The 25555-nt window shown below is 40.2% G+C and overlaps 3 protein-coding genes and 1 long non-coding RNA gene across 14 annotated transcripts; 1 reads left to right on the forward strand and 3 right to left on the reverse strand.

The window, feature by feature from the left end:
• Positions 1-2253: 2253 nt before the first annotated feature.
• tmem45b (transmembrane protein 45B) lies at positions 2254-5319 on the reverse strand. The gene is made up of 6 exons (XM_044041370.1): positions 5143-5319; positions 3982-4179; positions 3690-3902; positions 3427-3611; positions 2921-3063; positions 2254-2498 (listed from the first exon to the last, which is right to left on the reverse strand). The coding sequence occupies exons 2-6, from the start codon at positions 4169-4171 to the stop codon at positions 2390-2392; spliced, it is 840 nt and encodes a 279-aa protein (XP_043897305.1). The 5' UTR covers positions 4172-4179; positions 5143-5319; the 3' UTR covers positions 2254-2389.
• A 2700-nt stretch (positions 5320-8019) lies between these two features.
• On the reverse strand, positions 8020-9957 carry gng8 (guanine nucleotide binding protein (G protein), gamma 8). Its single transcript, XM_044041706.1, has 3 exons — positions 9895-9957; positions 8401-8501; positions 8020-8203 (listed from the first exon to the last, which is right to left on the reverse strand). The coding sequence occupies exons 2-3, from the start codon at positions 8482-8484 to the stop codon at positions 8078-8080; spliced, it is 210 nt and encodes a 69-aa protein (XP_043897641.1). The 5' UTR covers positions 8485-8501; positions 9895-9957; the 3' UTR covers positions 8020-8077.
• A 342-nt stretch (positions 9958-10299) lies between these two features.
• LOC122779400 lies at positions 10300-19883 on the reverse strand. 2 transcript variants are annotated; one of them, XR_006361565.1, is made up of 5 exons: positions 19820-19883; positions 18738-19707; positions 17852-18084; positions 14164-14251; positions 10300-10526 (listed from the first exon to the last, which is right to left on the reverse strand). It is a non-coding gene; the product is annotated as an uncharacterized LOC122779400 (long non-coding RNA). The 2 variants fall into 2 exon arrangements; XR_006361566.1 differs by lacking the exon at positions 10300-10526 and adding an exon at positions 10935-11292.
• LOC122779396 (bromodomain-containing protein 8-like) lies at positions 11303-25401 on the forward strand. 10 transcript variants are annotated; one of them, XM_044041701.1, is made up of 20 exons: positions 11303-11573; positions 13566-13662; positions 14412-14481; positions 14564-14613; positions 14698-14820; positions 14899-14979; positions 15058-15122; positions 15219-15349; positions 17868-18050; positions 18435-18516; positions 18932-19066; positions 19165-19286; positions 19411-19801; positions 19881-19924; positions 19991-20223; positions 22579-22671; positions 22762-22830; positions 23629-23911; positions 24585-24629; positions 24720-25401. In XM_044041701.1, exons 1-20 carry the CDS (start codon positions 11555-11557, stop codon positions 24777-24779), a joined length of 2376 nt encoding a protein of 791 aa, XP_043897636.1. In that variant the 5' UTR covers positions 11303-11554; the 3' UTR covers positions 24780-25401. The 10 variants fall into 10 exon arrangements, 9 of the variants coding, with proteins under 9 accessions (XP_043897636.1, XP_043897637.1, XP_043897638.1 ...); XM_044041702.1 differs by having other exon boundaries at positions 19411-19780; XM_044041703.1 differs by having other exon boundaries at positions 19411-19765.
• The last annotated feature ends 154 nt before the right edge of the window (positions 25402-25555 follow it).

Genomic DNA, 25555 nt, shown 5'->3' on the forward strand with positions numbered 1-25555 from the left:
GTGTCATAACCCTTGCATACTTGGGTACTGAGAAACGGCCAAAGTCATCTCCTCCCTCGGCTGCGCACCCCTCAGGACCCAGACCCTGAAATGAGACACAGGCCCTTTCTCAACACTCAAGTATGCAAGTATGTACTCCAGGCGTACTTGAGAAGTATGCCCGGAGTACATACTTGCCAAGTACAGGAGTACACAAGTATGATTCTTCAATTGGAACAGCGGCGTACTTCCTTGTTCTACTGTTTGAAAAGTGGGTGGCGTCAAGTGCTTAAGCCTCATTACCGCCACCAACAGTGTTAATGAATGAACATATGAAATACTTTTAGTAAATGCATATGTGTTTATTATTATTTGCATATTTTCAATATTAACATAATTAATACATTTATGTTGTTATTAAAATATACAGTACCATGGAAAATATATACATTACAGCAGTGTAGAGTAGTACACACACGTATATATTAGGTATATATATATATATATATATATATATATATATATAACACATACACACGTGTATATACATATACAATGACAGTGCACCAGTACAACTTTATTATTATCATTATTATTATTAATAATAATAATAATAATAATAATAATAACACTAATTATTATTATTATTGTTATTATTATTATTATTATTATTATTAATAATAATAATAATAACATACAAACTGTTTGTCAGGTCAAAACTTTTACATTATATACCTTTAAATTTAAAACATTAACAACTAAGTAACGTGTCAACATCAAATCTATCGAGCACCAAGTATCTAATGACAGAGATGAGCGAACGCTGCCCTCTGCTGGACACTGTGAGTATGGAGCGTCCACAGAGGAAGAGCTGGTCACCTCCGACAACGTCGCTTCTAAACTATAAATACACAAACCACATTTTTGAATTCTAAATGACTCATTTCTCGCCTCAAAGTATCTTAATATTGGGTTCCGGGACACAGAAAAATGTTTATTTCAGGTTTATATTTGTTTCCTCTGCTATGTTTAGGCGAAAAGCATTCTGGGATACATGGCTTTCCCAAGTCCGCTCATGTCATCACGCGGGTCGTTTCTCAATATGCAGACTTCTCGCGAACACGCGCTGCTCGCGTACTTTACACAAGTACGGGAGTACGCGAGTACAGAGAAGGTTCTCTGTCAGAGGAAGTACAGCTCTGTCCACATCAGTGTCGTGTGCTCTACTGCCGCGCTGTGGACGCTTTTGTAACTGCAGTAGATTATTACATTATTACATGTTATGGGTGAGCGAGCTGACTGTGGCAAGATGGCCGCCAGTGCGGACGTTCGACTCCATTGGCCAGCTGCGCGGACAAGACATCTACCCTTTATTTTATATGTTGTTTATATGTTGTGTGTTATTTTACACACACACACACACACATATGGTTTGCACTCCCTGAAGTGTACTTTACGCCGTGGATTTTTGTTTGTCGGCGGGCGTTAGGGAGCTGTCCGCTGAGTGGCTACTGAGTTTTGGACCAACAGCTCAATGCCCCGGAAGTCGTCACGGGCTTGGAGTCGCTGTGTCCGTCTGGAACTCGTTCCCCAGATTTTCTCCGTTGACATCATGGATGTAAATAATGGTCAGATTATCTTTGAGACATTAGCTCTGTCAACTGTACAATAACTAACGTAACTAAGAGTAATATGAGGCTTTGCTTTGTAATGCTAAGTTGGCGTTCACCTAACGGCGTTAGGCTAGCGGTAGTGTTAGCCTTGTTATTAACCTATGGTCTTAAAACCTAAACCAATAATTAACCTTCCGAGCTAAGTCTCAAAGATAATCTGACAAACGTTAGATACTTACAATTATTTACATCCATTATGTCGACGGAGAATACTTTATTAGAAACAGATTTAATCTTGAGGTAGAAAATTGTTACTCATGTAAAACAAATATAGAAACGACAAAGACGAGATCCAGACGGACAGCGTCAAGCCTGCGACGACTTCCGGGGCAATTGAGCTGTCGCTGCAAAACTCAGTAGCCAATCAGCAGACAGCTTCCGAAGGCCCGCCCGCAAACAAAAAATCCACGGCGCAAAGAACAAGTTAGGGAGCGCAAAGAACAAATGTATTTTCAAGCAATAAAATAGTATATTTTTGAATGATTGAATCAATATTCTTTTTGCTTCATGAAAAGTGTTGTTTGAAAATATTGACACAAATCTAATTCCATATTAAAACAGATTATTTTTGATAGCACATCATATTCACCTACCATAAAACTTATCTATGTTTGGTTTAATGATTCAAACAGAACTTTATATTGTTTTCACACATTAGAAACATACATTACATTGTGCAAACAGCAGCTTGGTCTCAAACAGAAAAAACATCAATACAGAAAATAAAAAAAATAAAATCACTCTTCTTCAGAATCTTCAAGCAAAGCTTTTTGGCAGCTGGATGTGGATGTAGTCCGCATTCCGATCTCGACGTCCCGAGACCGTCCCGGGAATCTCTTCACTGTGCTGTTGTAACAAAAGAGAGAAATGAACACAAGTTTCACCATTCGTCTTTGTATGATTAACATTGACCACGTTTTTAACCAGAGCTATTGCTGCTTTTGAATCAGTGAAATAAACGGAGCGAGCATAGAGGATAGAAGTCATCTAAAAGCCCGTTTGATTATTTCTCAGGGATTATGAATCGCAGACATTGTGTTATTTTGATGACTGAAGTCAAATCTGAGATGAACCAATCGTCATCATTGCTTATTTCTTCTCCACATAAATTAATAAGTTAAGTTACTCAGGTACTCGATGTTTTTACAGAGGTTCACATCACTTCTGTGTGACACTTGATTTAAAGTGCAGACTACTGTATGTCAATGAAATGCAAACATTAAAGCACAACAAATAAAGAACAAATGTAGTTAAAGAATGATACGTACAAACAAACCAGAGACGAGGAGCCGGAGACTAAAAGCAGAGCAACAGCCAAATGCCAGCAGAAGCACATGGTGACAAACATGATGTTTCCGTGTTGTTCCAGGTCCCACAGATTACCGTTCAGAGGGTACAGAACAAATCCAATCTGAAAATAAAAACACCGTTTAACTTTCTGTCAAATTCATCAGTGTAAGACAATGTAGACGCACACACGGAAAAACTCCTCACAGTACATCCAGTTAACCCTCTAATCCGAGCTACTGCTAATCCGAGCTACATGTCTAAACTTTTGTCTGGACTTGTGAGTGTTTGTGTTTCTCTGGGATGTTGTGAGGAGTCGCAGCTCAGGTTTGACAGCCAATCATTCCACGTGCTTTGAATGAGGGGATTAGGATTAGGATTTGTTTTTATATTGATGGTTATCAGGACATGAAGAGGATTTCAGTAAGTAAGATATACACACACACACACAACATATAAATAGGTAGCATGTGGTTGTATAAATCACCTGATAGAACCACGAGCCCTGCAGGATGAACATGCCGGCCTTGAACAGCTCCAGAACAACGTTGTCTCTGATGAAAAACTCCAGCATGGTACTGGCAGACCCAGCAAACACGGGCACGAGCAGCAGAGTGTGCACGTGTGCGTCCAGAGGAGGACGATTGTGCAGGTGGTAATAGAAGAGAAATCCTGGACCATGAGCGAGAGTCAAACACTGAGCGACAACTCAAATACATGTTTGATATGAAGCTACACGTTTGATCCCACCTTCAACAAAAAGAGCCAGAGACAGAGTGAAGCGATCGACACAAACTGGCACCACTTTGGATTTAGTTGTGAAAACCAGAGCCATCCCATGGATCCCAAAGAACAGATACATGGTGCTGTGCTGCCAGTTCATCAGTTTGACCCAGGAGTCGTGCTCCGTGCTGTAGAGGTGAGCGTGAGGCCCGTCCACCACAAACTGTTCAACCATAATACCTAATATAATGGGACGACACACGGATCAATGAAGGCACACGCACACGCACACGCACACACACACACACGGAACACTAACCCACAAATGAAGCAAACATTTGAAATCCTCCTTCAACGTAGTCCATTTTCTTAAGGAAAGGCGGCGTGTCCTGCCGTCCTTTGGGTCGCGTCGTCCTCCAGTTGTGTTGGAGAATGTGTTTCACGAGGAGCCAAAAACCGAACAACAGGAAAAAGGAGCCGGGAATGGCATGTCCTCCAAAGTTAGCCATCGTTTGGCCTGAAAACAAGAGGAAAATACATTTCAGCTCAATAATAACATTTTATACCTTTGAGTGTTGACACAGTTCTACTTTGGGGTTAAAGTGCAAGCTGATGGTTTTATGGTGTCGTCATGTGATGATCATAAAAAGCCACGTGATCTGTGCTGATGTCTAATCAAAGCTCTGTTCTTTTCAAAAGAGAACATGAATGTTTAAATATGAGCTCACACCCAGTTTATCTGTGACCTTTGACCCACACAATCGCTGCTCATTGCGACTTGTTCAGTATCATAAAGATTTACACTGTTCTGATACAAGCTGGGACTTTATGATAATTAATGAAATCATTCTAAAACACATCATTTAGTAGTGGTTGTTGAATGAATGAATGAATGAATGTCCTTAACACAATTAAACAGCCACGAGAGTCCAGTGAAGTGACTTTCTATTTTTCAATCATGACCTTCAGTTTAAAGTTTAAAGGCATTAAAGATATTATGGGTATGTTTAAAATGATGTCACTGTGAGCGCGGTTTCAGGTTGTGTTAAACTTCTTCATGTCTCGAACTCTTTAAACGTAAGAGTCACTGGGAGAGGAAGTAAATCCGGTCCTGCACTCGTACAATCTGTGTCTGAGTTTAGGAAAAGTGCGCTCGCACTTATTAAACACGCGCACTGAGTTTTTTGAAATGACGTTAAATATGTAACATGGAGACTTTTCAGGAACAACAGTAACTTCCTGTTCAGTGCTGCTGAGTCACAGCTGAGTTTTAATCTGTTTAGTCAAACTAGTCTGACATGAAAATTCCTGTTTCTCACACACACACACACACACACAGCAATACATCGTTCACAAAGTCACACTTCAAATTAAAGTCTATATTAAACTCAGGTTCACCAAAGAAGCAGGAAATTCCCCCACTGACACTGAACTGCTCTGGATTGGGTTAAAAAGAATAAGAACACACGGTGAGATTTACCTTATTTAATCCCAAATGCTCAGATGAGGAACAATCTGCTGCTGAATGAGTGAGTGAACTCTGTACCTGCTGTGTGCAAAGTGTGCACACCTGTTCCTGCACCTCGTCTTCCTTGTGTTGACATCATAACATAACCACACCCATCATTTGCATTGCTCTCTGACACCAGCGGAAATTCACTGTGGAAACAAGCAGAGACAAACAAGGCTGACTGTGTTCTGACCTCCATCTTTATCATCAACAACAACAATAATAATAATAATAACGATGACCATGATCATAATCATAACAATATCATAATAATAATAACAATGATAATAATCATACTCATAATAACAATAAAAGTGACAGCGACCATAATCCTAATAATAACAATAATCATAATAATAGTGATAATAATAATAATAACAATGACAATAATCATAACAATAATCATAATAATAACAATGATAATAATCATAATAATGACAATAACAAGAATAATGATAATAATAATAAGTATCATAATAATAATCATAATAGCAATGATAATAATGATACTAATAATAATCATGATAATCATAATCATAATAACACTGATTATAATCATCAGACATCATCTAGCGCTTTATCCTCCACCAGAGGATCGTGGGGGTGCTGTGCCAATCTCAGCGTCATGGAGCGATAGGCGGGGTCACACCCTGGAGTTCACCAGTCCATCGCGGGTCCACACACACACACATAGAGACATACAACCATTCACTCTCTCACTTCTCACTGCAAGGCAAGAGTGCTAACTACTACACCACCGTGTGGCCCATCATAATAATAATAATAATAATAATAATAATAATAATAATAATAATAATAATAATAAATAAAGTTGTTTTCATACCTTAAAGTGGACATATTATACCCTATTTCCCCCATTAAAATAGTTCCCTGGTGTCCTAATGAACATGTCAGTGACATGCTTTGGTCAAAATACCATAAGGATGAAGAATCATAGTAGTTCAATAACCCTGCTAAACCCGCCCCTTTCAGAACGCTCGGTTTTTGTGCATGGTCCCTTTATATGCAAATGAGACACAGGCAAACACACACCCACTTCTTCCAGGGGGTTTCTGATTTGTCCTCTTTACAGCGCTTTACAGCTCTATTCGTCTCCCCCTCCCTCCACTAGCTCTCTGACAATATCAACATGTCAGCGAGAGTGCCGTCACAGGAAGAGACGTCCTACATAAGGATCGAGCCGAACACTGTCCAACTGTAAATCAGTTAAAAACACTTAGGAACAGAAGATCAGCGGTGACACAGAGAGTGCAGCACCGCTGATCGCCACCGCGGATCGCCAGCGGCGCGCTGAATAAACTGTATGTTGCTGTATCAGACCGGAGACTGTGCTCCGGAGACCTCACCACCGCTGACCAGCTCCGGTGCTCCGGCGAGCTGGCGATCAGCGCTGGCGATCACCGTGTAAGCGGAATAAACTGTATGTTGCTGTATCAGATCGTGTGTTCGTGTGTTCGCACCACTTCACATCAGACTGCGACCAGCGGTCGCCGTATTTAGTCAGGGGACGTATTTCACCGACGTACAAACACACAAATTGTTAAGAAAAGATCACATAGAGCTCATAACTGATCAGCTGATCGCTCATAACCGATCAGCTGATCGCCACCGCTGATCGCCAGCGGCGCGCTGAATAAACTGTATGTTGCTGTATCAGACCGGAGACTGTGCTCCGGAGACCTCACCACCACTGACCAGCTCCGGTGCTCCGGCGAGCTGGCGATCACCGTGTAACGCGCCACCGCTGTATCAGACAGTCTCCGGTCTGATACAGCAACATACAGTTTATTCAGCGCGCCGCTGGCGATCAGCGGTGGCGATCAGCTGATCGCCAGCGGCAGTTTAGGCTATCGGTGACACAGAGAGTGTAGCACCGCTGCACAGAGAGTGCAGCACCTGATCGTCAGCGGCGAGCTGCATAAACAGCTGCTTTATGTGATTGTATCAGACTGAGTCTGTGCTCAGGAGGACGTACTGAACAAATATGTTTAATTAGGACGTGTCAGAATGGTCAGTTATGAGCTCTATGTGATCTTTTCTTAACAATTTGTGTGTTTGTACGTCGGTGAAATACGTCCCCTGACTAAATACGGCAACCGCTGGTCGCAGTCTGATGTGAAGTGGTGCGAACACACGATTGCTGACCTTATCCGGCACATTAGCTTCATATATAAAATCCTCTGTAAAACACTGTGCTCCACTGTGCAGCCACCAACAGCACACTTGTCCCGCCTTGTTGACATAATAGCGCTCTTCCTCCCTCGCCTGCACTCTCGCAGGGACAAGGTGGAGCTAAGGTGGAGCTTGCGAAGTAAACGTACTGGTGGGGCGGTAACATTCGTGGTGAAATGCGCATGCTGACGTCATAAGCGCAGGGAATTCAACATCGAGCGTTTTATCGCCTATACTTACACTAAGCGGAACCACGAAAACATGACAGAGTATTGTTTTTCCACACTTTGGCGACTGGTAGGGCCTCCAGAGTCCCAAATATAAGTATTAAAATGGTTAAAAAGTTGATTTTGCATAATATGTCCCCTTTAACATTTTCCTTTTAGATCATCTGAAACATTTCATGTTTAAACTATTTCTATAATTCAACTAAACGTTAACATGCAAGAGACGACAGAGACACAGACAGACGACAGAGACACAGACAGACGACAGAGACACGGACAGACGACAGAACGGAGGCGACAGAGACACGGACAGGCGGCAAAGAGACATGGACAGACAAACAGAGACACGGACAAAGACGCGGACAGACGACAGACACGGACAGACGACAGAGACACGGAGAGACGACAGAGACACGGAGAGACAGCATTGTAATGCACTGACTTTGAATGAAACTTTATTGTCATTATGATAAAACGTGAATGAGTTAAATGATGACACAGAAAATCTTCTTCTCTCTGAAAGGATTCTCAGAGGCCAAAGGCGTCACCAGTGGATCTTCTTTAGCGTGAGCTTCACAGTAAGTCATCAGGTCAGCGGCTGCTTTAGAAATCTGTGGAAGAAGAAGAAGATGATGAAGATGAGGCTAAACAATCTCACACACACACACACACACACAAGATAATGAGTCATTTTTAATCTTGTTACGTTAATGAATCTGCTTTAATGTAACATAAATAAATGAGATCTGCCACTCGCTACATCATATTTATATTTGTTCTTCAGAAACAGTGAAAAACATGAACTCACCATCATCCTCTCGATGTTCACCTCCAGTTTCAACTGTTCCACCGTCTTTCGAGCATCAGCAATCTTTGCCATGTTGTTGGACATCACTGTCTGTGGTCAGCCTGAGGGTCACTGTGTCAGGCGGCTGCAAGGTCAGAGGTTAGAGGAGCTGTCTGGGGTCAACCTGGGGCAAGGTCAGAGGTTAGAGAGACGTCTGTGGTCGGCCTGAGGGCAAAGGTCAGGTTAGAGGGCGATGGCTGTCTGGGGTCAACCCTGAGGGGCAAAGGTCAGAGGTTAGAGCGTGTCAGCTGTCTGGGGTCAACCTGAGGGCAAGGTCAGAGGTTAGAGAAGCTGTCTGTGGTCGGCCTGAGGGCAAAGGTCAGAGGTTAGAGACGTCGCTGTCTGTGGTCAGCCTGAGGGCAAAGGTCAGAGGTTAGAGGCAGCTGTCTGGGGTCAGCCCTGAGGGCAAAGGTCAAGGTTAGAGGCGTGCTGTCTGTGGTCAGCCTGAGGGCAAAGGTCAGAGGTTAGAGACGTCACTGTCTGTGTGGTCAGCCTGAAGGCAAAGGTCAAGGTTGTGGGGTAAGCTGTCTGTGGTCAGCCTGAGGCAAAAGGTCAGGTTAGAACATCACTGTCTGTGTCAGCCTGAGGCAAGGTCAAGGGTCATACTGTCTGTGGGGTCAGCCTGAAGGCAAAGGTCATTCAAGTTAAAGGTGTGGGCAGTCAGCCAGGGAAGGCAGGTCAAGGTTAGAGACATCACTGTCTGTGGTCAGCCTGAGGGCAAAGGTCAGAGGTTATGGACGTCGCTGTCTGGGGTCAGCCTGAAGGCAAAGGTCAAAGGTTGTGGACGTCGCTGTCTGTGGTCAGCCTGAAGGCAAAGGTCAAAGGTTAGAGACATCACTGTCTGTGGTCAGCCTGAGGGCAAAGGTCAGAGGTTATGGACGTCGCTGTCTGGGATCAGCCTGAAGGTTAGAGTCACAGTTAGTGTCTGTTTCAATTTGCTTGTTAATTTTGTTCCTGGGTCTCAGCTGTAAGTGGCCGGGGGAGGAGAGTCTCAGGGGGGAGAGAGGGAGGGAGGGAGGAGAGTCTCAGAGGAGGAGTCAGGGAGAGCCGTCTCACCCAGGGGAGAGGATCCACTCAGTGAGATGTAAATACTCGTCACATTAACATGAACCTGTATTTGTGTAAAATGACACTTTGATGTTTGATCTCTTCACATTTTGTTGACTCTGAGATTGAGATTACGTAACAGAGATTAAATTCACTAAAACTGTCATTTAAAAAACCCCACAAGTCAATGTGTTTGTCTGTGTTTCAATATTAATCATTTATGTTATTATCAGCACACACACACACACACACACACGTACAAAAGAATATAGAGCATATATATAAACTGTTGTCAGACATTTGTAAAAAAATAAATAAATAAATAAATAAATAAAAAGCAGATAAAAAGAAGAAAATGCAGTTTGTTAATATTTGTGATAAACTATAATAATTGACAGAATGACTCACAGTGAGAGACGACTGTTGAAAAATTGTCCTTGTCTTCGTCCTCGTCTTCGTCCTCCACACCAACTGGAACACGATTAATGGCAGAGTTGAGGAAGAGCTTCAATAATTAGCTGTGCCTCCCCTCCCCCCAGGATGGGCTCAGTCAAAGGCAACATGTGGTGTGACCTTCATCTCTTGAGCCTCCATCATCATCATCACCACTGACCTGAGATAACAGAAGTTCAGTAAATCTAAGCTTAATAAAGAAAGAGCGTGAATTCATTGTTACTTTGTTTCCTTGTCTCTTTAAATGAAACCAGGCTGTAACAAAGACAGGTCTCAGGAGAACAGGCTACGTTGTTTTTCACCACTAATTGATTTTGTTTCTGTTGCTCTTTGAAAAGACAAACATCAAACGTCTTCTGCTGAGATATTGATTCATTTATTAGTGTCGATGGATTAAACTTCATCCTTAGATTTAGCAGATGATTCTGATTCTGTGTAACAACAAAACACACTGCCATCATGTGAAGTTGAACAATGTAAACAAAGGTTAAGATCCAAGTGATGACATCAGCAGTGACTTTTCATGAGGATAATATATGAATAACATAGTTCCACAGAGCTGTGCGTCTGCTCCACAGCTCTCTCCTCTCATGTTATTCCACGCAGCATCAGCAGCAGCAGCAGTATCAGCAGCAGCAGCATCAGCAGCAGCAGCAGCAGCAGCAGCAGCAGCAGCATCAGCAGCAGCAGCAGCAGGGGGTAAAGTGACACAGTTATGGAGTTAAATGTCAAACGTCTCATTAACACATGAGAGGAGACGTCAGATTCTGTGCAGCACTCACTTTAAACAGCTGAAGGCTAAGAAATACAGGACATATTTGAGTAATAATAATAATAATAACAATAATAATGACAATAATAATAATAATAATGCACCTCTTACTCTTTACAGCACATAGTCCTCATGATGTTCTACTTGTTTTTATTTTAGGAATTTGTAGAAAAATGTTATATTTGATCCAAAAGCATGTTTGTGTGTTTTGTATATTGTCTGTTTTTATATTATATTTATCTCTCTGTTTCAGCTGTTGTTGTTTTTAAAGTGATTCATAACACATAAAGTTACAGAGGTCATTTCAATTATAAAGATATTTATGTTCAATAATAAATGTGTTACGTGAACTAATGCTTGTTGTTAAATAAAAGCTGAACTCTCTTATTGGTCAGATATTAAAGTATAGTTATCATACAGACACGTTATCGTCTATTATTATGTAGAACAATAAGCTCAGTGAAATGGAACGCAAATATTCCAGACACCCCTGGGTTGTACCATCTTGACTGAAAAGGTGGGCGTGTACAGTATGTTTTTACTGTGGAAGATTCCAAACTGAATCCATGTCAGTGTGTGCTCTGTGGCAAAGGAAACAATGAAACGAGTCAACAAAGAAAGTCGTTGTTCGCTTCGAGCTCATTTATCGACCTGATGTGTTTCAGACTGTGACTTTAACTCAGTGTGTGTGTGCGTGCGTGTGCGTGCGTGACATTCACTCATGATAACCTTCGTATGTTCACGTGGAGCCGTGGCTCTACCGCGTCTGTAGCTCTGTCCTCGCGTCTACACACATGTTGTCATGATGACAGGATGATGAAGATGACAGGATGATGACGGGCGATGGCGAACGGCGTCGGAAGTGAGTAACAAAGCAAATGTCCGCGCATGCTATCGTTAGCGCTGCCGTTAACTTCCTGCTCCCTGTGAGAGGGAACCTGCGAGGATTAATGGCTGTCATCATCATCATCATCATCACCACCACGAGATTACACTGCTGCTGCTGCTGCTGACTCTGTGCCATCATCATCATCGTCATCGTCAGCAGCAGCAACAGAAGTAACATCATGACGATGAGAGCTGAACAATTCATCTTTATTAAATATGAATGACGAAGAATTCTTCTATAATATAACTTATGTCACTGGTCACTTTGTTAGGTACACCAGTCAATCATTCACATTCTTCTATAATATAACTTATGTCACTGGTCACTTTGTTAGGTACACCAGTCAATCATTCATTCTTCTATAATATAACTTATGTCACTGCTCACTTTGTTAGGTACACCAGTCAATCATTCACATTCTTCTATAATATAACTTATGTCACTGGTCACTTGTTAGGTACACCAGTCAGTCATTCACATTCTTCTATAATATACTTTATGTCACTGGTCACTTGTTAGGTACACCAGTCAATCATTCACATGGTCACTGGTCACTTTGTTAGGTACACCAGTCAATCATTCACATTCTTCTATAATATAACTTATGTCACTGGTCACTTTGTTAGGTACACCAGTCAATCATTCACATTCTTCTATAATATAACTTATGTCACTGGTCACTTTGTTAGGGTACACCAGTCAGTCATTCACATTCTTCTATAATATAACTTATGTCACTGGTCACTTTGTTAGGTACACCAGTCAATCATTCACATTCTTCTATAATATAACATGTCACTGGTCACTTTGTTAGGTACACCAGTCAATCATTCACATTCTTCTATAATATAACTTATGTCACTGGTCACTTTTGTTAGGTACACCAGTCAGTCATTCACATTCTTCTAGTCACTGGTCACTTTGTTAGGTACACCAGTCAATCATTCACATTCTTCTATAATATAACTTATGTCACTGGTCACTTTGTTAGGTACACCCAGTCAATCATTCACATTCTTCTATAATATAACTTATGTCACTGGTCACTTTGTTAGTACCAGTCAATCATTCACATTCTTCTATAATATAACTTTGTCATCAAGTCATCACATTCTTCTATAATATAACTTATGTCACTGGTCACTTTGTTAGGTACACCAGTCAGTCATTCACATTCTTCTATAATATAACTATGTCACTGGTCACTTTGTTAGGTACACCAGTCAATCATTCACATTCTTCTATAATATAACTTATGTCACTGGTCACTTTGTTAGGTACTTTGTTAGGTACGTCAATCATTCACATTCTTCTATAATATAACTTATGTCACTGGTCACTTTGTTAGGTACACAGTCATGTCATTCACATTCTTCTATAATATAACTTATGTCACTGGTCACTTTGTTAGGTACACCAGTCAATCATTCACATTCTTCTATAATATAACTTATGTCACTGGTCACTTTGTTAGGTACACCAGCTCTCTATATTCATTCTATAATATAACTTATGTCACTGGTCACTTTGTTAGGTACACCAGTCAATCATTCACATTCTTCTATAATATAACTTATGTCACTGGTCACTTTGTTAGGTACACCAGTCAGTCATTCACTTCACCAGTTCATTCATAATATAACTTATGTCACTGGTCACTTTGTTAGGTACACCAGTCAGTCATTCACATTCTTCTATAATATAACTTATGTCACTGGTCACTTTGTTAGGTACACCAGTCAATCATTCACATTCTTCTATAATATAACTTATGTCACTGGTCACTTTGTTAGGTACACCAGTCAATCATTCACATTCTTCTATAATATAACTTATGTCACTGGTCACTTTGTTAGGTACACCGGTCAGTCTTTCACTAATGTACACGCATGTTCAAAACAACCTGCTGAGCTTTAAACAGAGGTTAACCTGAGCCTCAGTTTGTGATGGTGTGTTTTTGTACAGAACATAAGCTGCTTGTCATCGGGCCGACAGAACCATGGTCAGTGAGGGAGAAGCTGTGTTTGGCGTCATCAGTGATGAAGAGTGGAGATCAGAACTGGTAAAGTTGTCATTGTTAATTATGTTGTCAACATTAACATCAACATTGTTAATGTTGATGTTACATACCTGTGACATAGTCATGTTTGACTCTGATCATCATCACATACATCTGTGGAAGGTGGTAACTGTGCCTGCAGGTTGTAAAACTGCTGTAGGTAAGATCTCTGAATGTTGGGCTTCATATAGAGATTATTAAAGCTTCATATAGGGATTATTAAAGCTTCATATAGAGAGTATTAAAGCTTTATATAGAGATTATTAAAGATTCATATACAGATGATTAAAGATTCATTATTATTATTATTATTATTATTATTATTATTATTATTATTATTATTATTATTATTATTTTTATTATTATTATTATTATTAATAATAATAATAACAATAATAATAATAAATATTATTAAAGCACTGCAGTCTGGGATTGCCTCTCTGTCTCCCTCTCCCCGTCTCTCTTCATATGTGAAAGGTGATGTGAGACAGAAGTGATACTCACTCATGCTGACTCTCTGTCAAACTCTTTCCTTTCTTCAGGATTCCTTTTGTTTGTGCTGTAATCCCCACAGATTACTTCTGTGACCGTCCTGTAAACACAGAGGGGAGGAGTCACTTGTGAAGTGATTATGGAAATATTGATCAATACTGTCCAACAATCCCTCCTATTGTATCTTCTATTTTGCATAATTATGGCTAACGGATTTGTGAAATGTAACCGTGTCTTTAACTCTTTGACTGTGTGTACAGGGTTTCTGTCAGTCGAGCCATCAAACCATTTGCAGAACCTGGACGACCACCTGACTGGTTCTCTCAGAGGGTATCACACAATCCAAATATAACTAATGATGACCATAATGATGATAATACTTGTTCTAATCTTGTCCTTTGTTCCCTCACAGCAGTGTGCCTCTAAATACTCTGAGCTCCTGGAAGCAACAGAAGCCCCAAAGTGAGCACATGAGTGACTTTTGTGCTCTTAGAAAATCTTCTAATCTTCTAATCGATTACACATTTATTATGTTTGAATTGTCAGGAGGAAACGTGGTGACAAAGGTGAAGTGGTGGAGACAGTGGAGGACGTGATCGTTCGCAGGCTGACGGCCGACAGGATTGAAGAACTTAAAAAAGTGATGAAAGAAAGTCAGGAGAAGCACAGGTACTCAGGTGCTTCGCTGTAACATCTGCATTATAATGTGAATTCATCAGAGAGCGTAAACTTGAAGCTGTTTGACAGGAAGCTGAAGAGAGAAGCTGAACTCATTCAAGCTGGACATCTAGATTCTAAACTCCAAGACTTATGGGAAGAAATTCTTCAGTAAGAGGCAACAATGACTTTGTGTCTGAGCAGTTTGTGATTGTAGAGACATTCAATAATCCTGTTTGTATTTTACAGACAGAACAAAGTGGAGCAGGAGGAAGCAGAGATGAGAAGAAAAAACACAGCTGCTGCTTATCAGGGTATCTCCTTCACTCATGTGTTCAAGCTCAGCTCAAAGTGCAACACATCTGAGCTGCTGAACACCTGAATAACACACGTGCTCCTCCCTCCTCCAGACAGACAGGTGGCAAAGAGCACATGTAAGCCAGTGCCAGGCGTCGCCATGCACTGTAGCTCCCCAAACCACGACTTCTCACCAGGTGACCCACGTGAGAGCTTGACCCTTGACCTCGCACCTTCAAACACTGTGAGTCTCCTGAGGTTCAAAGGGTTTTAATGGTCTGTTTTTATTCAAAACATTAGGAGTAAATATGTTAATAATGTCTGTGTTTACTGTGATGGACTGAACACCTGGCCAGGGTGTGACCTGGCCTTTAGTTAGTTAGTTAGTTAGTTTTTATTAATCCCCTTAGGGAAAGTATTCCTCTGCATTTTGACCCATCCTAGAATTAGGAGCAGTGGGCTGCCACACTGAGTGGCGCCCGGGGAGCATTGGGGGTTGGGTACCTTGCTTTGATGAATGAATGAATGATGAATGTTAATAATCTGTAATTCTGTCAGGATTACTGTGGAGCAGCTAATCCCACACTGAGTTTGACTAAAGTTTAGTCATAAGTGTGTGCTTTGTCCAAACTCACTCCTTTCTGTTCATTTGAACTGAAACACAAACATGAAAATGTGACAACATGACAACATGACAACATGACAACATGAAGACATGAAAACATGACAACATGACAACATGAAGACATGAAAACATGTCAACATGAAAACATGTCAACATGAAAACATGACGACATGAAAACATGACGACATGACAACATGACAACATGAAGACATGAAAACATGACAACATGAAGACATGAAAACATGAAGACATGAAGACATGAAGACATGTGAACATGTCAACATGAAAACATGTCAAACATGAATGTCAACATGAAAACATGGCGACATGACAACATGAAGACATGAAACATGACGACATGACAACATGAAGACATGAAAGCATGACAACATGAAGACATGAAAACATGAAAACATGTCAACATGAAAACATGACGACATGAAAACATGACGACATGACAACATGAAGACATGAAAACATGAAAATATGAAAACATGACAACATGAAGACATGAAAATATGTCAACATGAAAACATGGCAACATGACAACATGACAACATGAAGACATGAAGACATGAAAACATGAAAACATGTCAACATGAAAACATGTCAACATGAAAACATGTCAACATATGACGACATGAAAACATGACGACATGACAACATGAAGACATGAAAACATGAAAACATGTCAACATGACAACATGTCAACATGACAACATGAAAACATGAAGACATGAAATAAAACATGAAGACATGAAAACATGAAGACATGTCAACATGTCAACATGTCAACATGTCAACATGACAACATGTCAACATGAAAACATGACAACATGAAGACATGAAAACATGAAAATATGAAAACATGAAAACATGACAACATGAAAACATGTCAACATGAAAACATGACAACATGAAAACATGAAATATGAAATGGCGACATGAAAACATGGCGACATGACAACATGAAGACATGACATGAAAATATGAACATGAAAACATGTCAAACATGTCAACATGAAAACATGAAAACATGTCAACATGAAAACATGAAAACATGTCAACATGAAATATGAAACTACAACATGAAAACATGAAGACATGAAGACATGAAGACAGCATGTCAACATGTCAACATGTCAACATGACAACATGTCAACATGAAAACATGACAACATGAAGACATGAAAATATGAAAACATGACAACATGAAGACATGAAAACATGTCAACATGTCAACATGTCAACATGACAACATGACAACATGAAAACATGACAACATGAAGACATGAAAACATGAAAATATGAAAACATGTCAACAACATGCGACATGAAAACATGGCGACATGACAACATGAAGACATGAAAACGCAACATGTCAAATGAAAACATGAAGACATGAAAACATGAAAATATGAAAACATGACAACATGAAGACATGAAACATGTCAACATGAAACCGGCAACATGGCAACATGACAACATGAAGACATGAAAACATGACAACATGAAGACATGAAAACATGTCAACATGAAAACATGTCAACATGAAGACATGAAAACATGTCAACATGAAAACATGTCAACATGAAAACATGAAACATGACGACATGACGACATGACAACATGAATACATGAAAACATGTCAACATGAAAACATGTCAACATGAAGACATGAAGATATGAAAACATGACAGCATGTCAACATGACGACATGATGACATGATGACATGACAACATGAAGACATGAAAACATGACAACATAACAACATAACAACATGTCAACATGACAACATGAAGACATGACAACATAATGTCAACATGAAGACATGACAACATGAAACATGACATGACAACATAACAACATGACAACATGTGACAACATGATGACGACATGTCAACATGACGACTTGAAGACATGACAACATGAAGACATGACAACATGTCAACATGTCAACATGTCAACATGAAAACATGACAACATGTCAACATGTCAGCGTGACGACATGTCAACATGACGACTTGAAGACATGAAGACATGACAACATGTCAAAATGAAAACATGACAACCTGACAACATAACAACATGTCAACATGTCAACATGACTTGTTGTTTACCTGTTGTTGTGTCCAGGCTTCAGGATCGTCCAGGTTAATGGTTTTTCCGGAGTCTCCTGGACCTGGTCCTGAAGACGGGTCACCTGTGGACGACCTCGCCCAAAAGAAAGTGGTGTGCCAGAAAGCCACTCCCCCACCGTCTCCACTGCTGTCAGAGTTACTGAAGAAAGGCAGCATCTTGGCCTCTAATTCCAGACTGGTACGTTGTGACGGCAGAGTCAGTGTTTGTCGAGCTGTGGACGACAGTAACACATTTAGAATAAATCATGACAGTATAAAAAGCTTCACAGGCTACGTTTTAAAACTCTCTCTTTAATGAACTTGAGTCAGTTCCAAAGGAAACTTCATCACTTTTTCATTGTAATTACAGAAGTTATTTAGAAATATAATAAATACTGTATGTTATTACTTGTGATACCAAGTCATGAGTCAACTAATATAATTGCTTTTTAAATGTTTAAAATGTACATGTAATAAGTAACTTATTCACAGTAGAATTATTGTGTGAAAAGGTTGGATGACTTTCTGTCTGTGCAGGACAGTGGAGCAAATGTTTGACATGTTTGTTTGTTCTGTAATCCAGATTGGAGAGGGTGACGTGTCTGCTGGTAATTTGATCGGAGCACATGACCTGCAGTTTACTCAACCTCTCTCTCAGGCAACAGGTACAGATACCTTTCCCTAGTCATTTTTGAATAAAGCTCCTTTCCTTCTGCTAAAAACACTGTTTACGCAATAATTCTTGTCTTTTGTACAGTTTTCATTTGAGTCTTTGATAAATAAGACATAATGTGATAAAGAAAAAAGGATTACATTACATTACATTACATTACATTACATTACATTACCTTACCTTATGCAGACGCTTTTATCCAAAGAGACTTACAAGGGAATTGAGTACAATCAGCCAGGGGTGGAGTTGAACTTGCAACCATGATGTCTTTTGCGCACAGGGCACCCACATTGTTTAGCGTTTTGTACCTTGAATCCTAAATGGATACACTCTTCTTATATAAGCTTTACTGTGTGCTCCCTGAAAGCCTTTGTTTCTTTGTCTGCACTGTGTCTGTGTTTGTGTAGCAGGTGCTCCCATGTTGTCTCGTCTGCTGGAGGCGGGTCCAACGCACTTTTCTGCTCCACTGAGTTTCATGGTCAGTGCAGACACCGTGTCCTGTGCTCCTCCTCCTGTCCACTCAGCTGCCTCAGCAGGAACAGGTCTGTCCACTTCACAGCTCCACCCTCACAGCTCTTAAACACCTGTGGAGGAGGATGTTTTTCATGAGTGGATGTGATGGCTGTGTTCGTCTCTGCAGATGACAAAGTGTCAGGACTCAGTGAGGAAGAGGAGAGCGTGTCCTACATGGGAGACGAGCTGGACTTCAAGACTGTGGGAGACATTATCGCTATCATTGAAGACAAGGTGCAAAGAAGCAAAGTACTGTATATTTTCATGGCACTAGCTTCAGTAAAGGCGTTAATGACACTCGAGATAATGAAGGATTATGTCATTTAATAAATGTCGGCATGTTTTTAGAGAAACACTTTTTCCTCTTCTCCAGGCCGATGAGGCTGCAGAGGCTTTGGATGCAGCTGCAGTTGAAGCTGCTCTGTCGCTGTGTGAGGAGAACGGCCACGCCCTCTCTGGTGCCTGGGAGGCGGGGCCTTTCCAGCCCCACAGCTCTCACCCCACAGCGCCCTCTTTTGGGGCTCCACAGTCGTCATCCCTTCTCTGTGGTCTGGAGGGGAAAGTCCAGGATGACACTTCAGCTTCACTCTCAGATCAGTGTCTTGTAGAATTCAGCGCTCTTCCTCACGGCTCGTCATCCTCGCGGAGCCACAGTGGAGCGACTGCACTGCTGGAGGCAAAGAGAAAATGTAGAGAGGTGGTAAACCTGGAAAACCCACATTCATCAGGTACTAGCATCAAATGTGAGCAACAACAAAGATCAGGTCAATATTATCATTCACCTCCTTCACAGTCAGTATTTCCTCATGATTCATTCATTCATTTTTACTGTCTTTACTGCAGACGTGGGACTTGAAGAGAATCCACTGACAGAAAGACACGTGAAGGTAAAGAAGAGCAGCGTGGACATGAAGCTGGTAATCATCATTGATTTCACCTCTCCATCTTTTCAGGAGGTGAAGCCACACAACGGAAGTGTTGCTCGAGGAGAGAGCGACTCAGGCACTAAAGTAGACGATGAAGTCAATGAAGAAGAGGAGGGTGACGTGGTAGAGGGATTCTCGTCGGAGCTGGAACCTGCAGCCAGTGAGAGTGAGGATGGTTGCAGCCTCCACACGGCCTCCTCCTCCCTGCAGCTCCTCACTGCTGCAGACTCCATCCCCAGCAGCCCGGCGTCGTCGCAGTTGTGAGTGAAAGGAGTGCTGCTCATGTTGCTGTGTGAGCGGTAGAGAAGCTCACAATGACGACATGATAGAAGCAGAGAGCGGTTCCAGGATGTAACAGTTTATCGTTTGTACAGCAGCAGAAATTAACTGTGCATTTCATGTGACAACTGTGACACTCGTTCTGTTATGTGAGGAAAAGACGAGTGAGACGTTTAAGGAGCGGAGAAATCTCTGAACAAACAAACTCAAAGCAATGATGAACAGTTTGTGATTTAGTGATCAAAAGCATCTTAATCAATTGATTAAGATGCTTTTCATAGATAGATAGATAGATAGATACTTTATTCATCTCACAGAGAAATTCACAGTTCAGCAGCTCCAGGAATAGAAAAAAATAGAAACATAAGAGGCACACTGAAGTACAGTCTAAATATAAAATGAAACATATATATATATATATATATATACGTATATATATATATACACAGTGGGTACGGAAAGTATTCTGACCCCTTTAAATTTTTCACTCTTTGTTTCATTGCAGCCATCTGCTAAAATCAAAGAAGTTCATTTTATTTCTCATTAATATACACTCAATATCACATGGTCATAAGTATTCAGAGCCTTTGCTGTGACACTCATATTTAACTCACATGCTGTCCATTTCTTCTGATTGTCCTTGAGATGGTTCTGCTCCTTCATTGGAGTCCAGCTGTGTTTAATTAAACTGATTGGACTTGATTAGGAAAGGCACACACCTGTCCATATAATATATATATATATATATATATATATATATATATATATATATATATATATATATATATATATATATATATATATATATATATATATACATACATATACATATACATATATGTAAGGTCGTATATATATATATACGACCTTACAGCTCACAGTGCATGTCAGAGCAAATGAGAATCATGAGGTGGAAGAAACTGCCCAAGGAGCTCAGAGACAGAATTGTGGCAAGGCACAGATCAGGCCAAGGTTATAAAAGAATTTCTGCAGCACTCAAGGTTCTTAAGAGCACAGTGGCCTCCAAAATCCTTAAATGGAAGACGTTTGGGACGACCAGAACTCTTCCTAGACCTGGCCGTCCAGCTAAACTGAGCAATCGTGGGAGAAGAGCCTTGGTGAGAGAGGTAAAGAAGAACCCAAAGATCACTGTGGCTGAGCTCCAGAGATGCAGTAGGGAGACGGGAGAAAGTTCCACAAAGTCAACTATCACTGCAGCCCTCCACCCGTCGGGGCTTTATGGCAGAGTGGCCCCACAGAAGCCTCTCCTCAGTGCAAGACATATGAAAGCCTGCAGAGAGTTTGCCAACAAACAGGAAAAGGACTCCCAGACTATGAGAAATAAGATGAGACCAAGATTGAACTTGTTGGCGTTAATTCTAAGCGGTATGTGTGGACAAAACCAGGCACTGTTCATCACCTGCCCAATACAATCCCAACAGTGAAACATGGTGGTGGCAGCATCATGCTATGGGGATGTTTTTCAGCTGCAGGGACAGGACGACTGGTTGCAATTGAAGGAAATATGAATGCGGCCAAGTACAGAGATATCCTGGAAGAAAACCTCTTCCAGAGTGCTCAGGACCTCAGACTGGGCCAAAGGTTCACCTTCCAACAAGACAATGACCCTAAGCACACAGCTAAAATAACGAAGGAGTGGCTTCAGAACAACTCTGTGACCATTCTTGACTGGCCCAGCCAGAGCCCTGACCTAAAGCAATTGAGCATCTCTGGAGAGACCTGAAAATGTCTGTCCACCAACGTTCATCATCCAACCTGACAGAACTGGAGAGGATCTGCAAGGAAGAATGGCAGAGGATCCCCAAATCCAGGTGTGAAACACTTGTTGCATCATTCCCAAGAAGACTCATGGCTGTACTAGCTCAAAAGGAGCTTCTACTCAATACTGAGCAAAGGCTCTGAAAGGGTCTTTCCTATCAAATCAAGTCCAATCAGTTTAATTAAACACAGCTGGACTCCAATGAAGGAGCAGAACTTGTCTCAAGGTCAATCAGAAGAAATGGACAGCATGTGAGTTAAATATGAGTGTCACAGCAAAGGCTCTGAATACTTATGACCATGTGATATTTGTGTTTTTCTTTTTTAATACATTTGCAAAAATGTCTACATTTGTGTTTTCTTTCTGTCAAGATGTGGTGCAGAGTGAACATTCATGAGGAATAAAAATGAACTTGTTTGATTTTAGAAAATGAAACAAAGAGTGAAAAAGTTAAAGGGGTCTGAATACTTTCCGTACCCACTGTAAATATAAACATTTCTATGAATGTGTCATTATTATTATTATGTATGAGGTTCTCTTCTCACCATGACTGTAGCTCTGCATGCAGTGAGGACCAGGAAGCTCTACAGGCTCAAAAGATCTGGAAGAAAGCCATTATGCTGGTGTGGAGAGCAGCAGCCAATCACAGGTCAGAACATGATCTGCACAACATTCTTTTGTTTCTTATTGGTATCATCATGCTTTTATGATGATGTATCACGGTGTTAACTTGTCGTAGGTATGCAAATGTCTTCCTGCAGCCAGTAACTGATGAAATTGCACCTGGATATCACAGCATTGTGCACAGGTAAACACTGCGCTTCACCTTTTACTCATCGTTTTAACCCGGAACTGCGTTGCTCAGAAATGTTTGTTTTAGGCCATAAATCATTTTAACTTGTCTATCTTTAATCATCTGAAATGATCTGTGATCATTAATGATCATAACATTCACCATTCAGAAGTCCCCAGCAGCTGATACATTCTACTTGTATGATAATAATAATAATAATAATAATAATAATAATGATACTATTCGTAGTAGTAGTAGTAATAATAATAATAATAATAATAATAATAATAATAATAATAATAATAATAATGATACTATTCGTAGTAGTAATAATAATAATAATAATAATAATAATAATAATAATGATACTAAGTAGTAGTAATAGTAATAATAATAATAATAATAATTATAACTATTAAGTAGTAGTATAATAATAATAATAATAATAAATAATAATAACAATAATAATGATACTATTCGTAGTAGTAATATTAATAATAATAATAATAATAATGATACTATTCGTAGTAGTAATAATAATAATAATAATAATGATACTATTCGTAGTTGTAATAATAATAATAATAATAATAATAATAATAATGATACTATTCGTAGTAGTAATAATAATAATAATAATAATAATAATAATAATAATAATAATAAAAATAATTATACTATTCGTAGTAGTAATAATAATAATAATAAGAATAAGAATAAGAATAATAAGATGATATTAAAGGAGAGACATACTCACACACACACACACAGAGCAGGAGGTCCTCTCATCAGTCTTCTGTGGTTTCCTCTCAGGCCCATGGACCTGGCCACCATAAAGAAGAACATTGAGACCACTTTGATTCGGACCACCGCTGAGTTCCAGAGAGACATCATGCTGATGTTTCAGAACGCCGTCATGTACAACAGCCTGGATCACGACGTGCACCACATGGCTCTGGAGATGCAGCGCGACGTCCTGGAGCAGATCCAGCAGTTTCTAGCCACACAGCTCATCATGGAGACGTCAGAGTCTGGTATCGGCGCCAAAAGTCTGAGGGGCCGTGAGAGCACACGCAAACTGGACTCTACAGACAAGGTGCTTCACTAGAATTTTGACAAAAGCAGAGAGTACAGAAGAAGAGACAAGGGTGAGACAACAGGCTGACTTTAAGGTAGAAGAAAGTGAAGCGACAGTAGATCTGCTGGCCATTTTCCAAAGCAGGATTGTTTTTGACCGGCTGTGAAAGACTTCAAAACCTTTGTGTGACATGAAACGAATCCATGTCTCTTTTCAGACTTCATTTGAACGAAACACGTCGTGCTTTGCAAAATGGTCGCTGTTCAAATGTAATGATGCATAATGTAAATACAGTTTGTTTAGAGATGAGTTTAGTTTTGCTTTTGCATGAACATGTGAAGTAAAGCGAAGAACAGCTGTTTGACACTCCAGTATAAAATATAAAATAAATGTTCCACAGCAAGTGAACTTAACGTTTGTCCAATTCATAATAACAAATGGATCACACGTGTTTGTGAGCCGATCGTCTGGTGAAATGTTGCAGTTGTGATGTGAAGCCTGTTTTAAAGTTATTTTCATAAAAACCCGATCTGATTTCTATACTAATGATGTGGCATGAAGATGAGATCCAAACATGCTGGGATGTTTACATGTTCTCACAGTCGTACAACGGCCTTTCCTCCAGCTGAAAAGCCAGTGTTGCCTCTTTCTTGTTCTTGAGACTCTGATGTGAGTCCTCTTCCTCTTTCAGGACACTGTCTCCATGTCTTCCCCCGCCTTCCTCCTCTCTCTGTTTGTAAGTACTCAGTCACAATATAAACCAAACAAGGAGCTGGAATGACTCACTGCTGTCAGTTCAGTCACATTTTCCTCTCTTTGATTGTAGGATGGAGGCACCAGGGGGCGCCGTTGTGCCATAGAAGCTGACATGAAGATGAAGAAATGAGACCACGCGTGTGAGTGGCACAGACTCTCACTCTGCTTCCTGTGCAATAGAACCTTTCTTTTCACTCTAGATTAAATGGGTAGATGAGAAAGAGGAGAATATCTTTACTTCTGAGACAGCCATGCATACTCTTCACGGATTACATAGCAGCGTAATCCCAGATTACAATGGGACGTTGAGAAAGACGAGGTCAAATCTTCCATAAACGTAGCTGCTGATCACTAAGACCTCAGGTGACTGAAAGGTCAGAGGTGCATGAAGAAACATCAACTTAGCTGCTTTTTATTATTATTATTATTATTATTATTGTTGTTATTTTGTGATGAATTCCTTTGATCTTTGGTACTTCCATACATTATCATGCTAATAATCTTTTTTGTGGATTTAAATGTTAAAACAATGAAAGTGTATTAAAGTGCCCAAACCTACCATGTTGAGCTTGAATTGCACAGAATCTCTCCTCAGTGCCGACTTCAAACAAACCTGCAGAAACTGTCGCAGCTTCACTTTTCTGTTTTTGTGCAAAACCAGGTTTTAAAAAGGCCGATCTTCCTTTAAGGATTTTTGTAAGTATGAAAGTCTAGTTTGTCTGATGTGTAATAAAGTGTGAATGAGCAAGTTTCATATTTCCTTTCAGATTTTTTTCTCAGGATTTGGTTTAAGATGTGAGATCTTTATTCAAGTAAACTCTGAATAGTAACATAAGTTTGCCTTCTTCATGTTCAGGGTTTTAATAACTTACTAACCTGAGGATGCTTCATCATTTCTGTTCACCA

This window comes from Solea senegalensis, linkage group LG13 (assembly GCF_019176455.1).
Source record: "Solea senegalensis isolate Sse05_10M linkage group LG13, IFAPA_SoseM_1, whole genome shotgun sequence".
Taxonomy (NCBI): domain Eukaryota; kingdom Metazoa; phylum Chordata; class Actinopteri; order Pleuronectiformes; family Soleidae; genus Solea; species Solea senegalensis.

Bases quoted from the DNA above. Each gene is read 5' to 3' on its own strand.
- gng8 (XM_044041706.1), bottom strand. From the start codon at position 8,484: ATGTCCAACAACATGGCAAAGATTGCTGATGCTCGAAAGACGGTGGAA. The intron at 8,204-8,400 runs GTGAGTTCATGT...CTTCTTCCACAG, and splicing joins TGAACATCGAGAGGATGATG to ATTTCTAAAGCAGCCGCTGA.
- tmem45b (XM_044041370.1), bottom strand. From the start codon at position 4,171: ATGGCTAACTTTGGAGGACATGCCATTCCCGGCTCCTTTTTCCTGTTG. The intron at 3,612-3,689 runs GTGGGATCAAAC...CTCATGGTCCAG, and splicing joins TCTGGCTCTTTTTGTTGAAG to GATTTCTCTTCTATTACCAC. The intron at 3,064-3,426 runs GTGATTTATACA...TTTTATTTTCAG, and splicing joins AGGGCTCGTGGTTCTATCAG to ATTGGATTTGTTCTGTACCC.
- LOC122779396 (XM_044041695.1), top strand. The intron at 18,051-18,434 runs GTACGTTGTGAC...TCTGTAATCCAG, and splicing joins TGGCCTCTAATTCCAGACTG to ATTGGAGAGGGTGACGTGTC. The intron at 22,831-23,628 runs GTAAACACTGCG...GTTTCCTCTCAG, and splicing joins TATCACAGCATTGTGCACAG to GCCCATGGACCTGGCCACCA.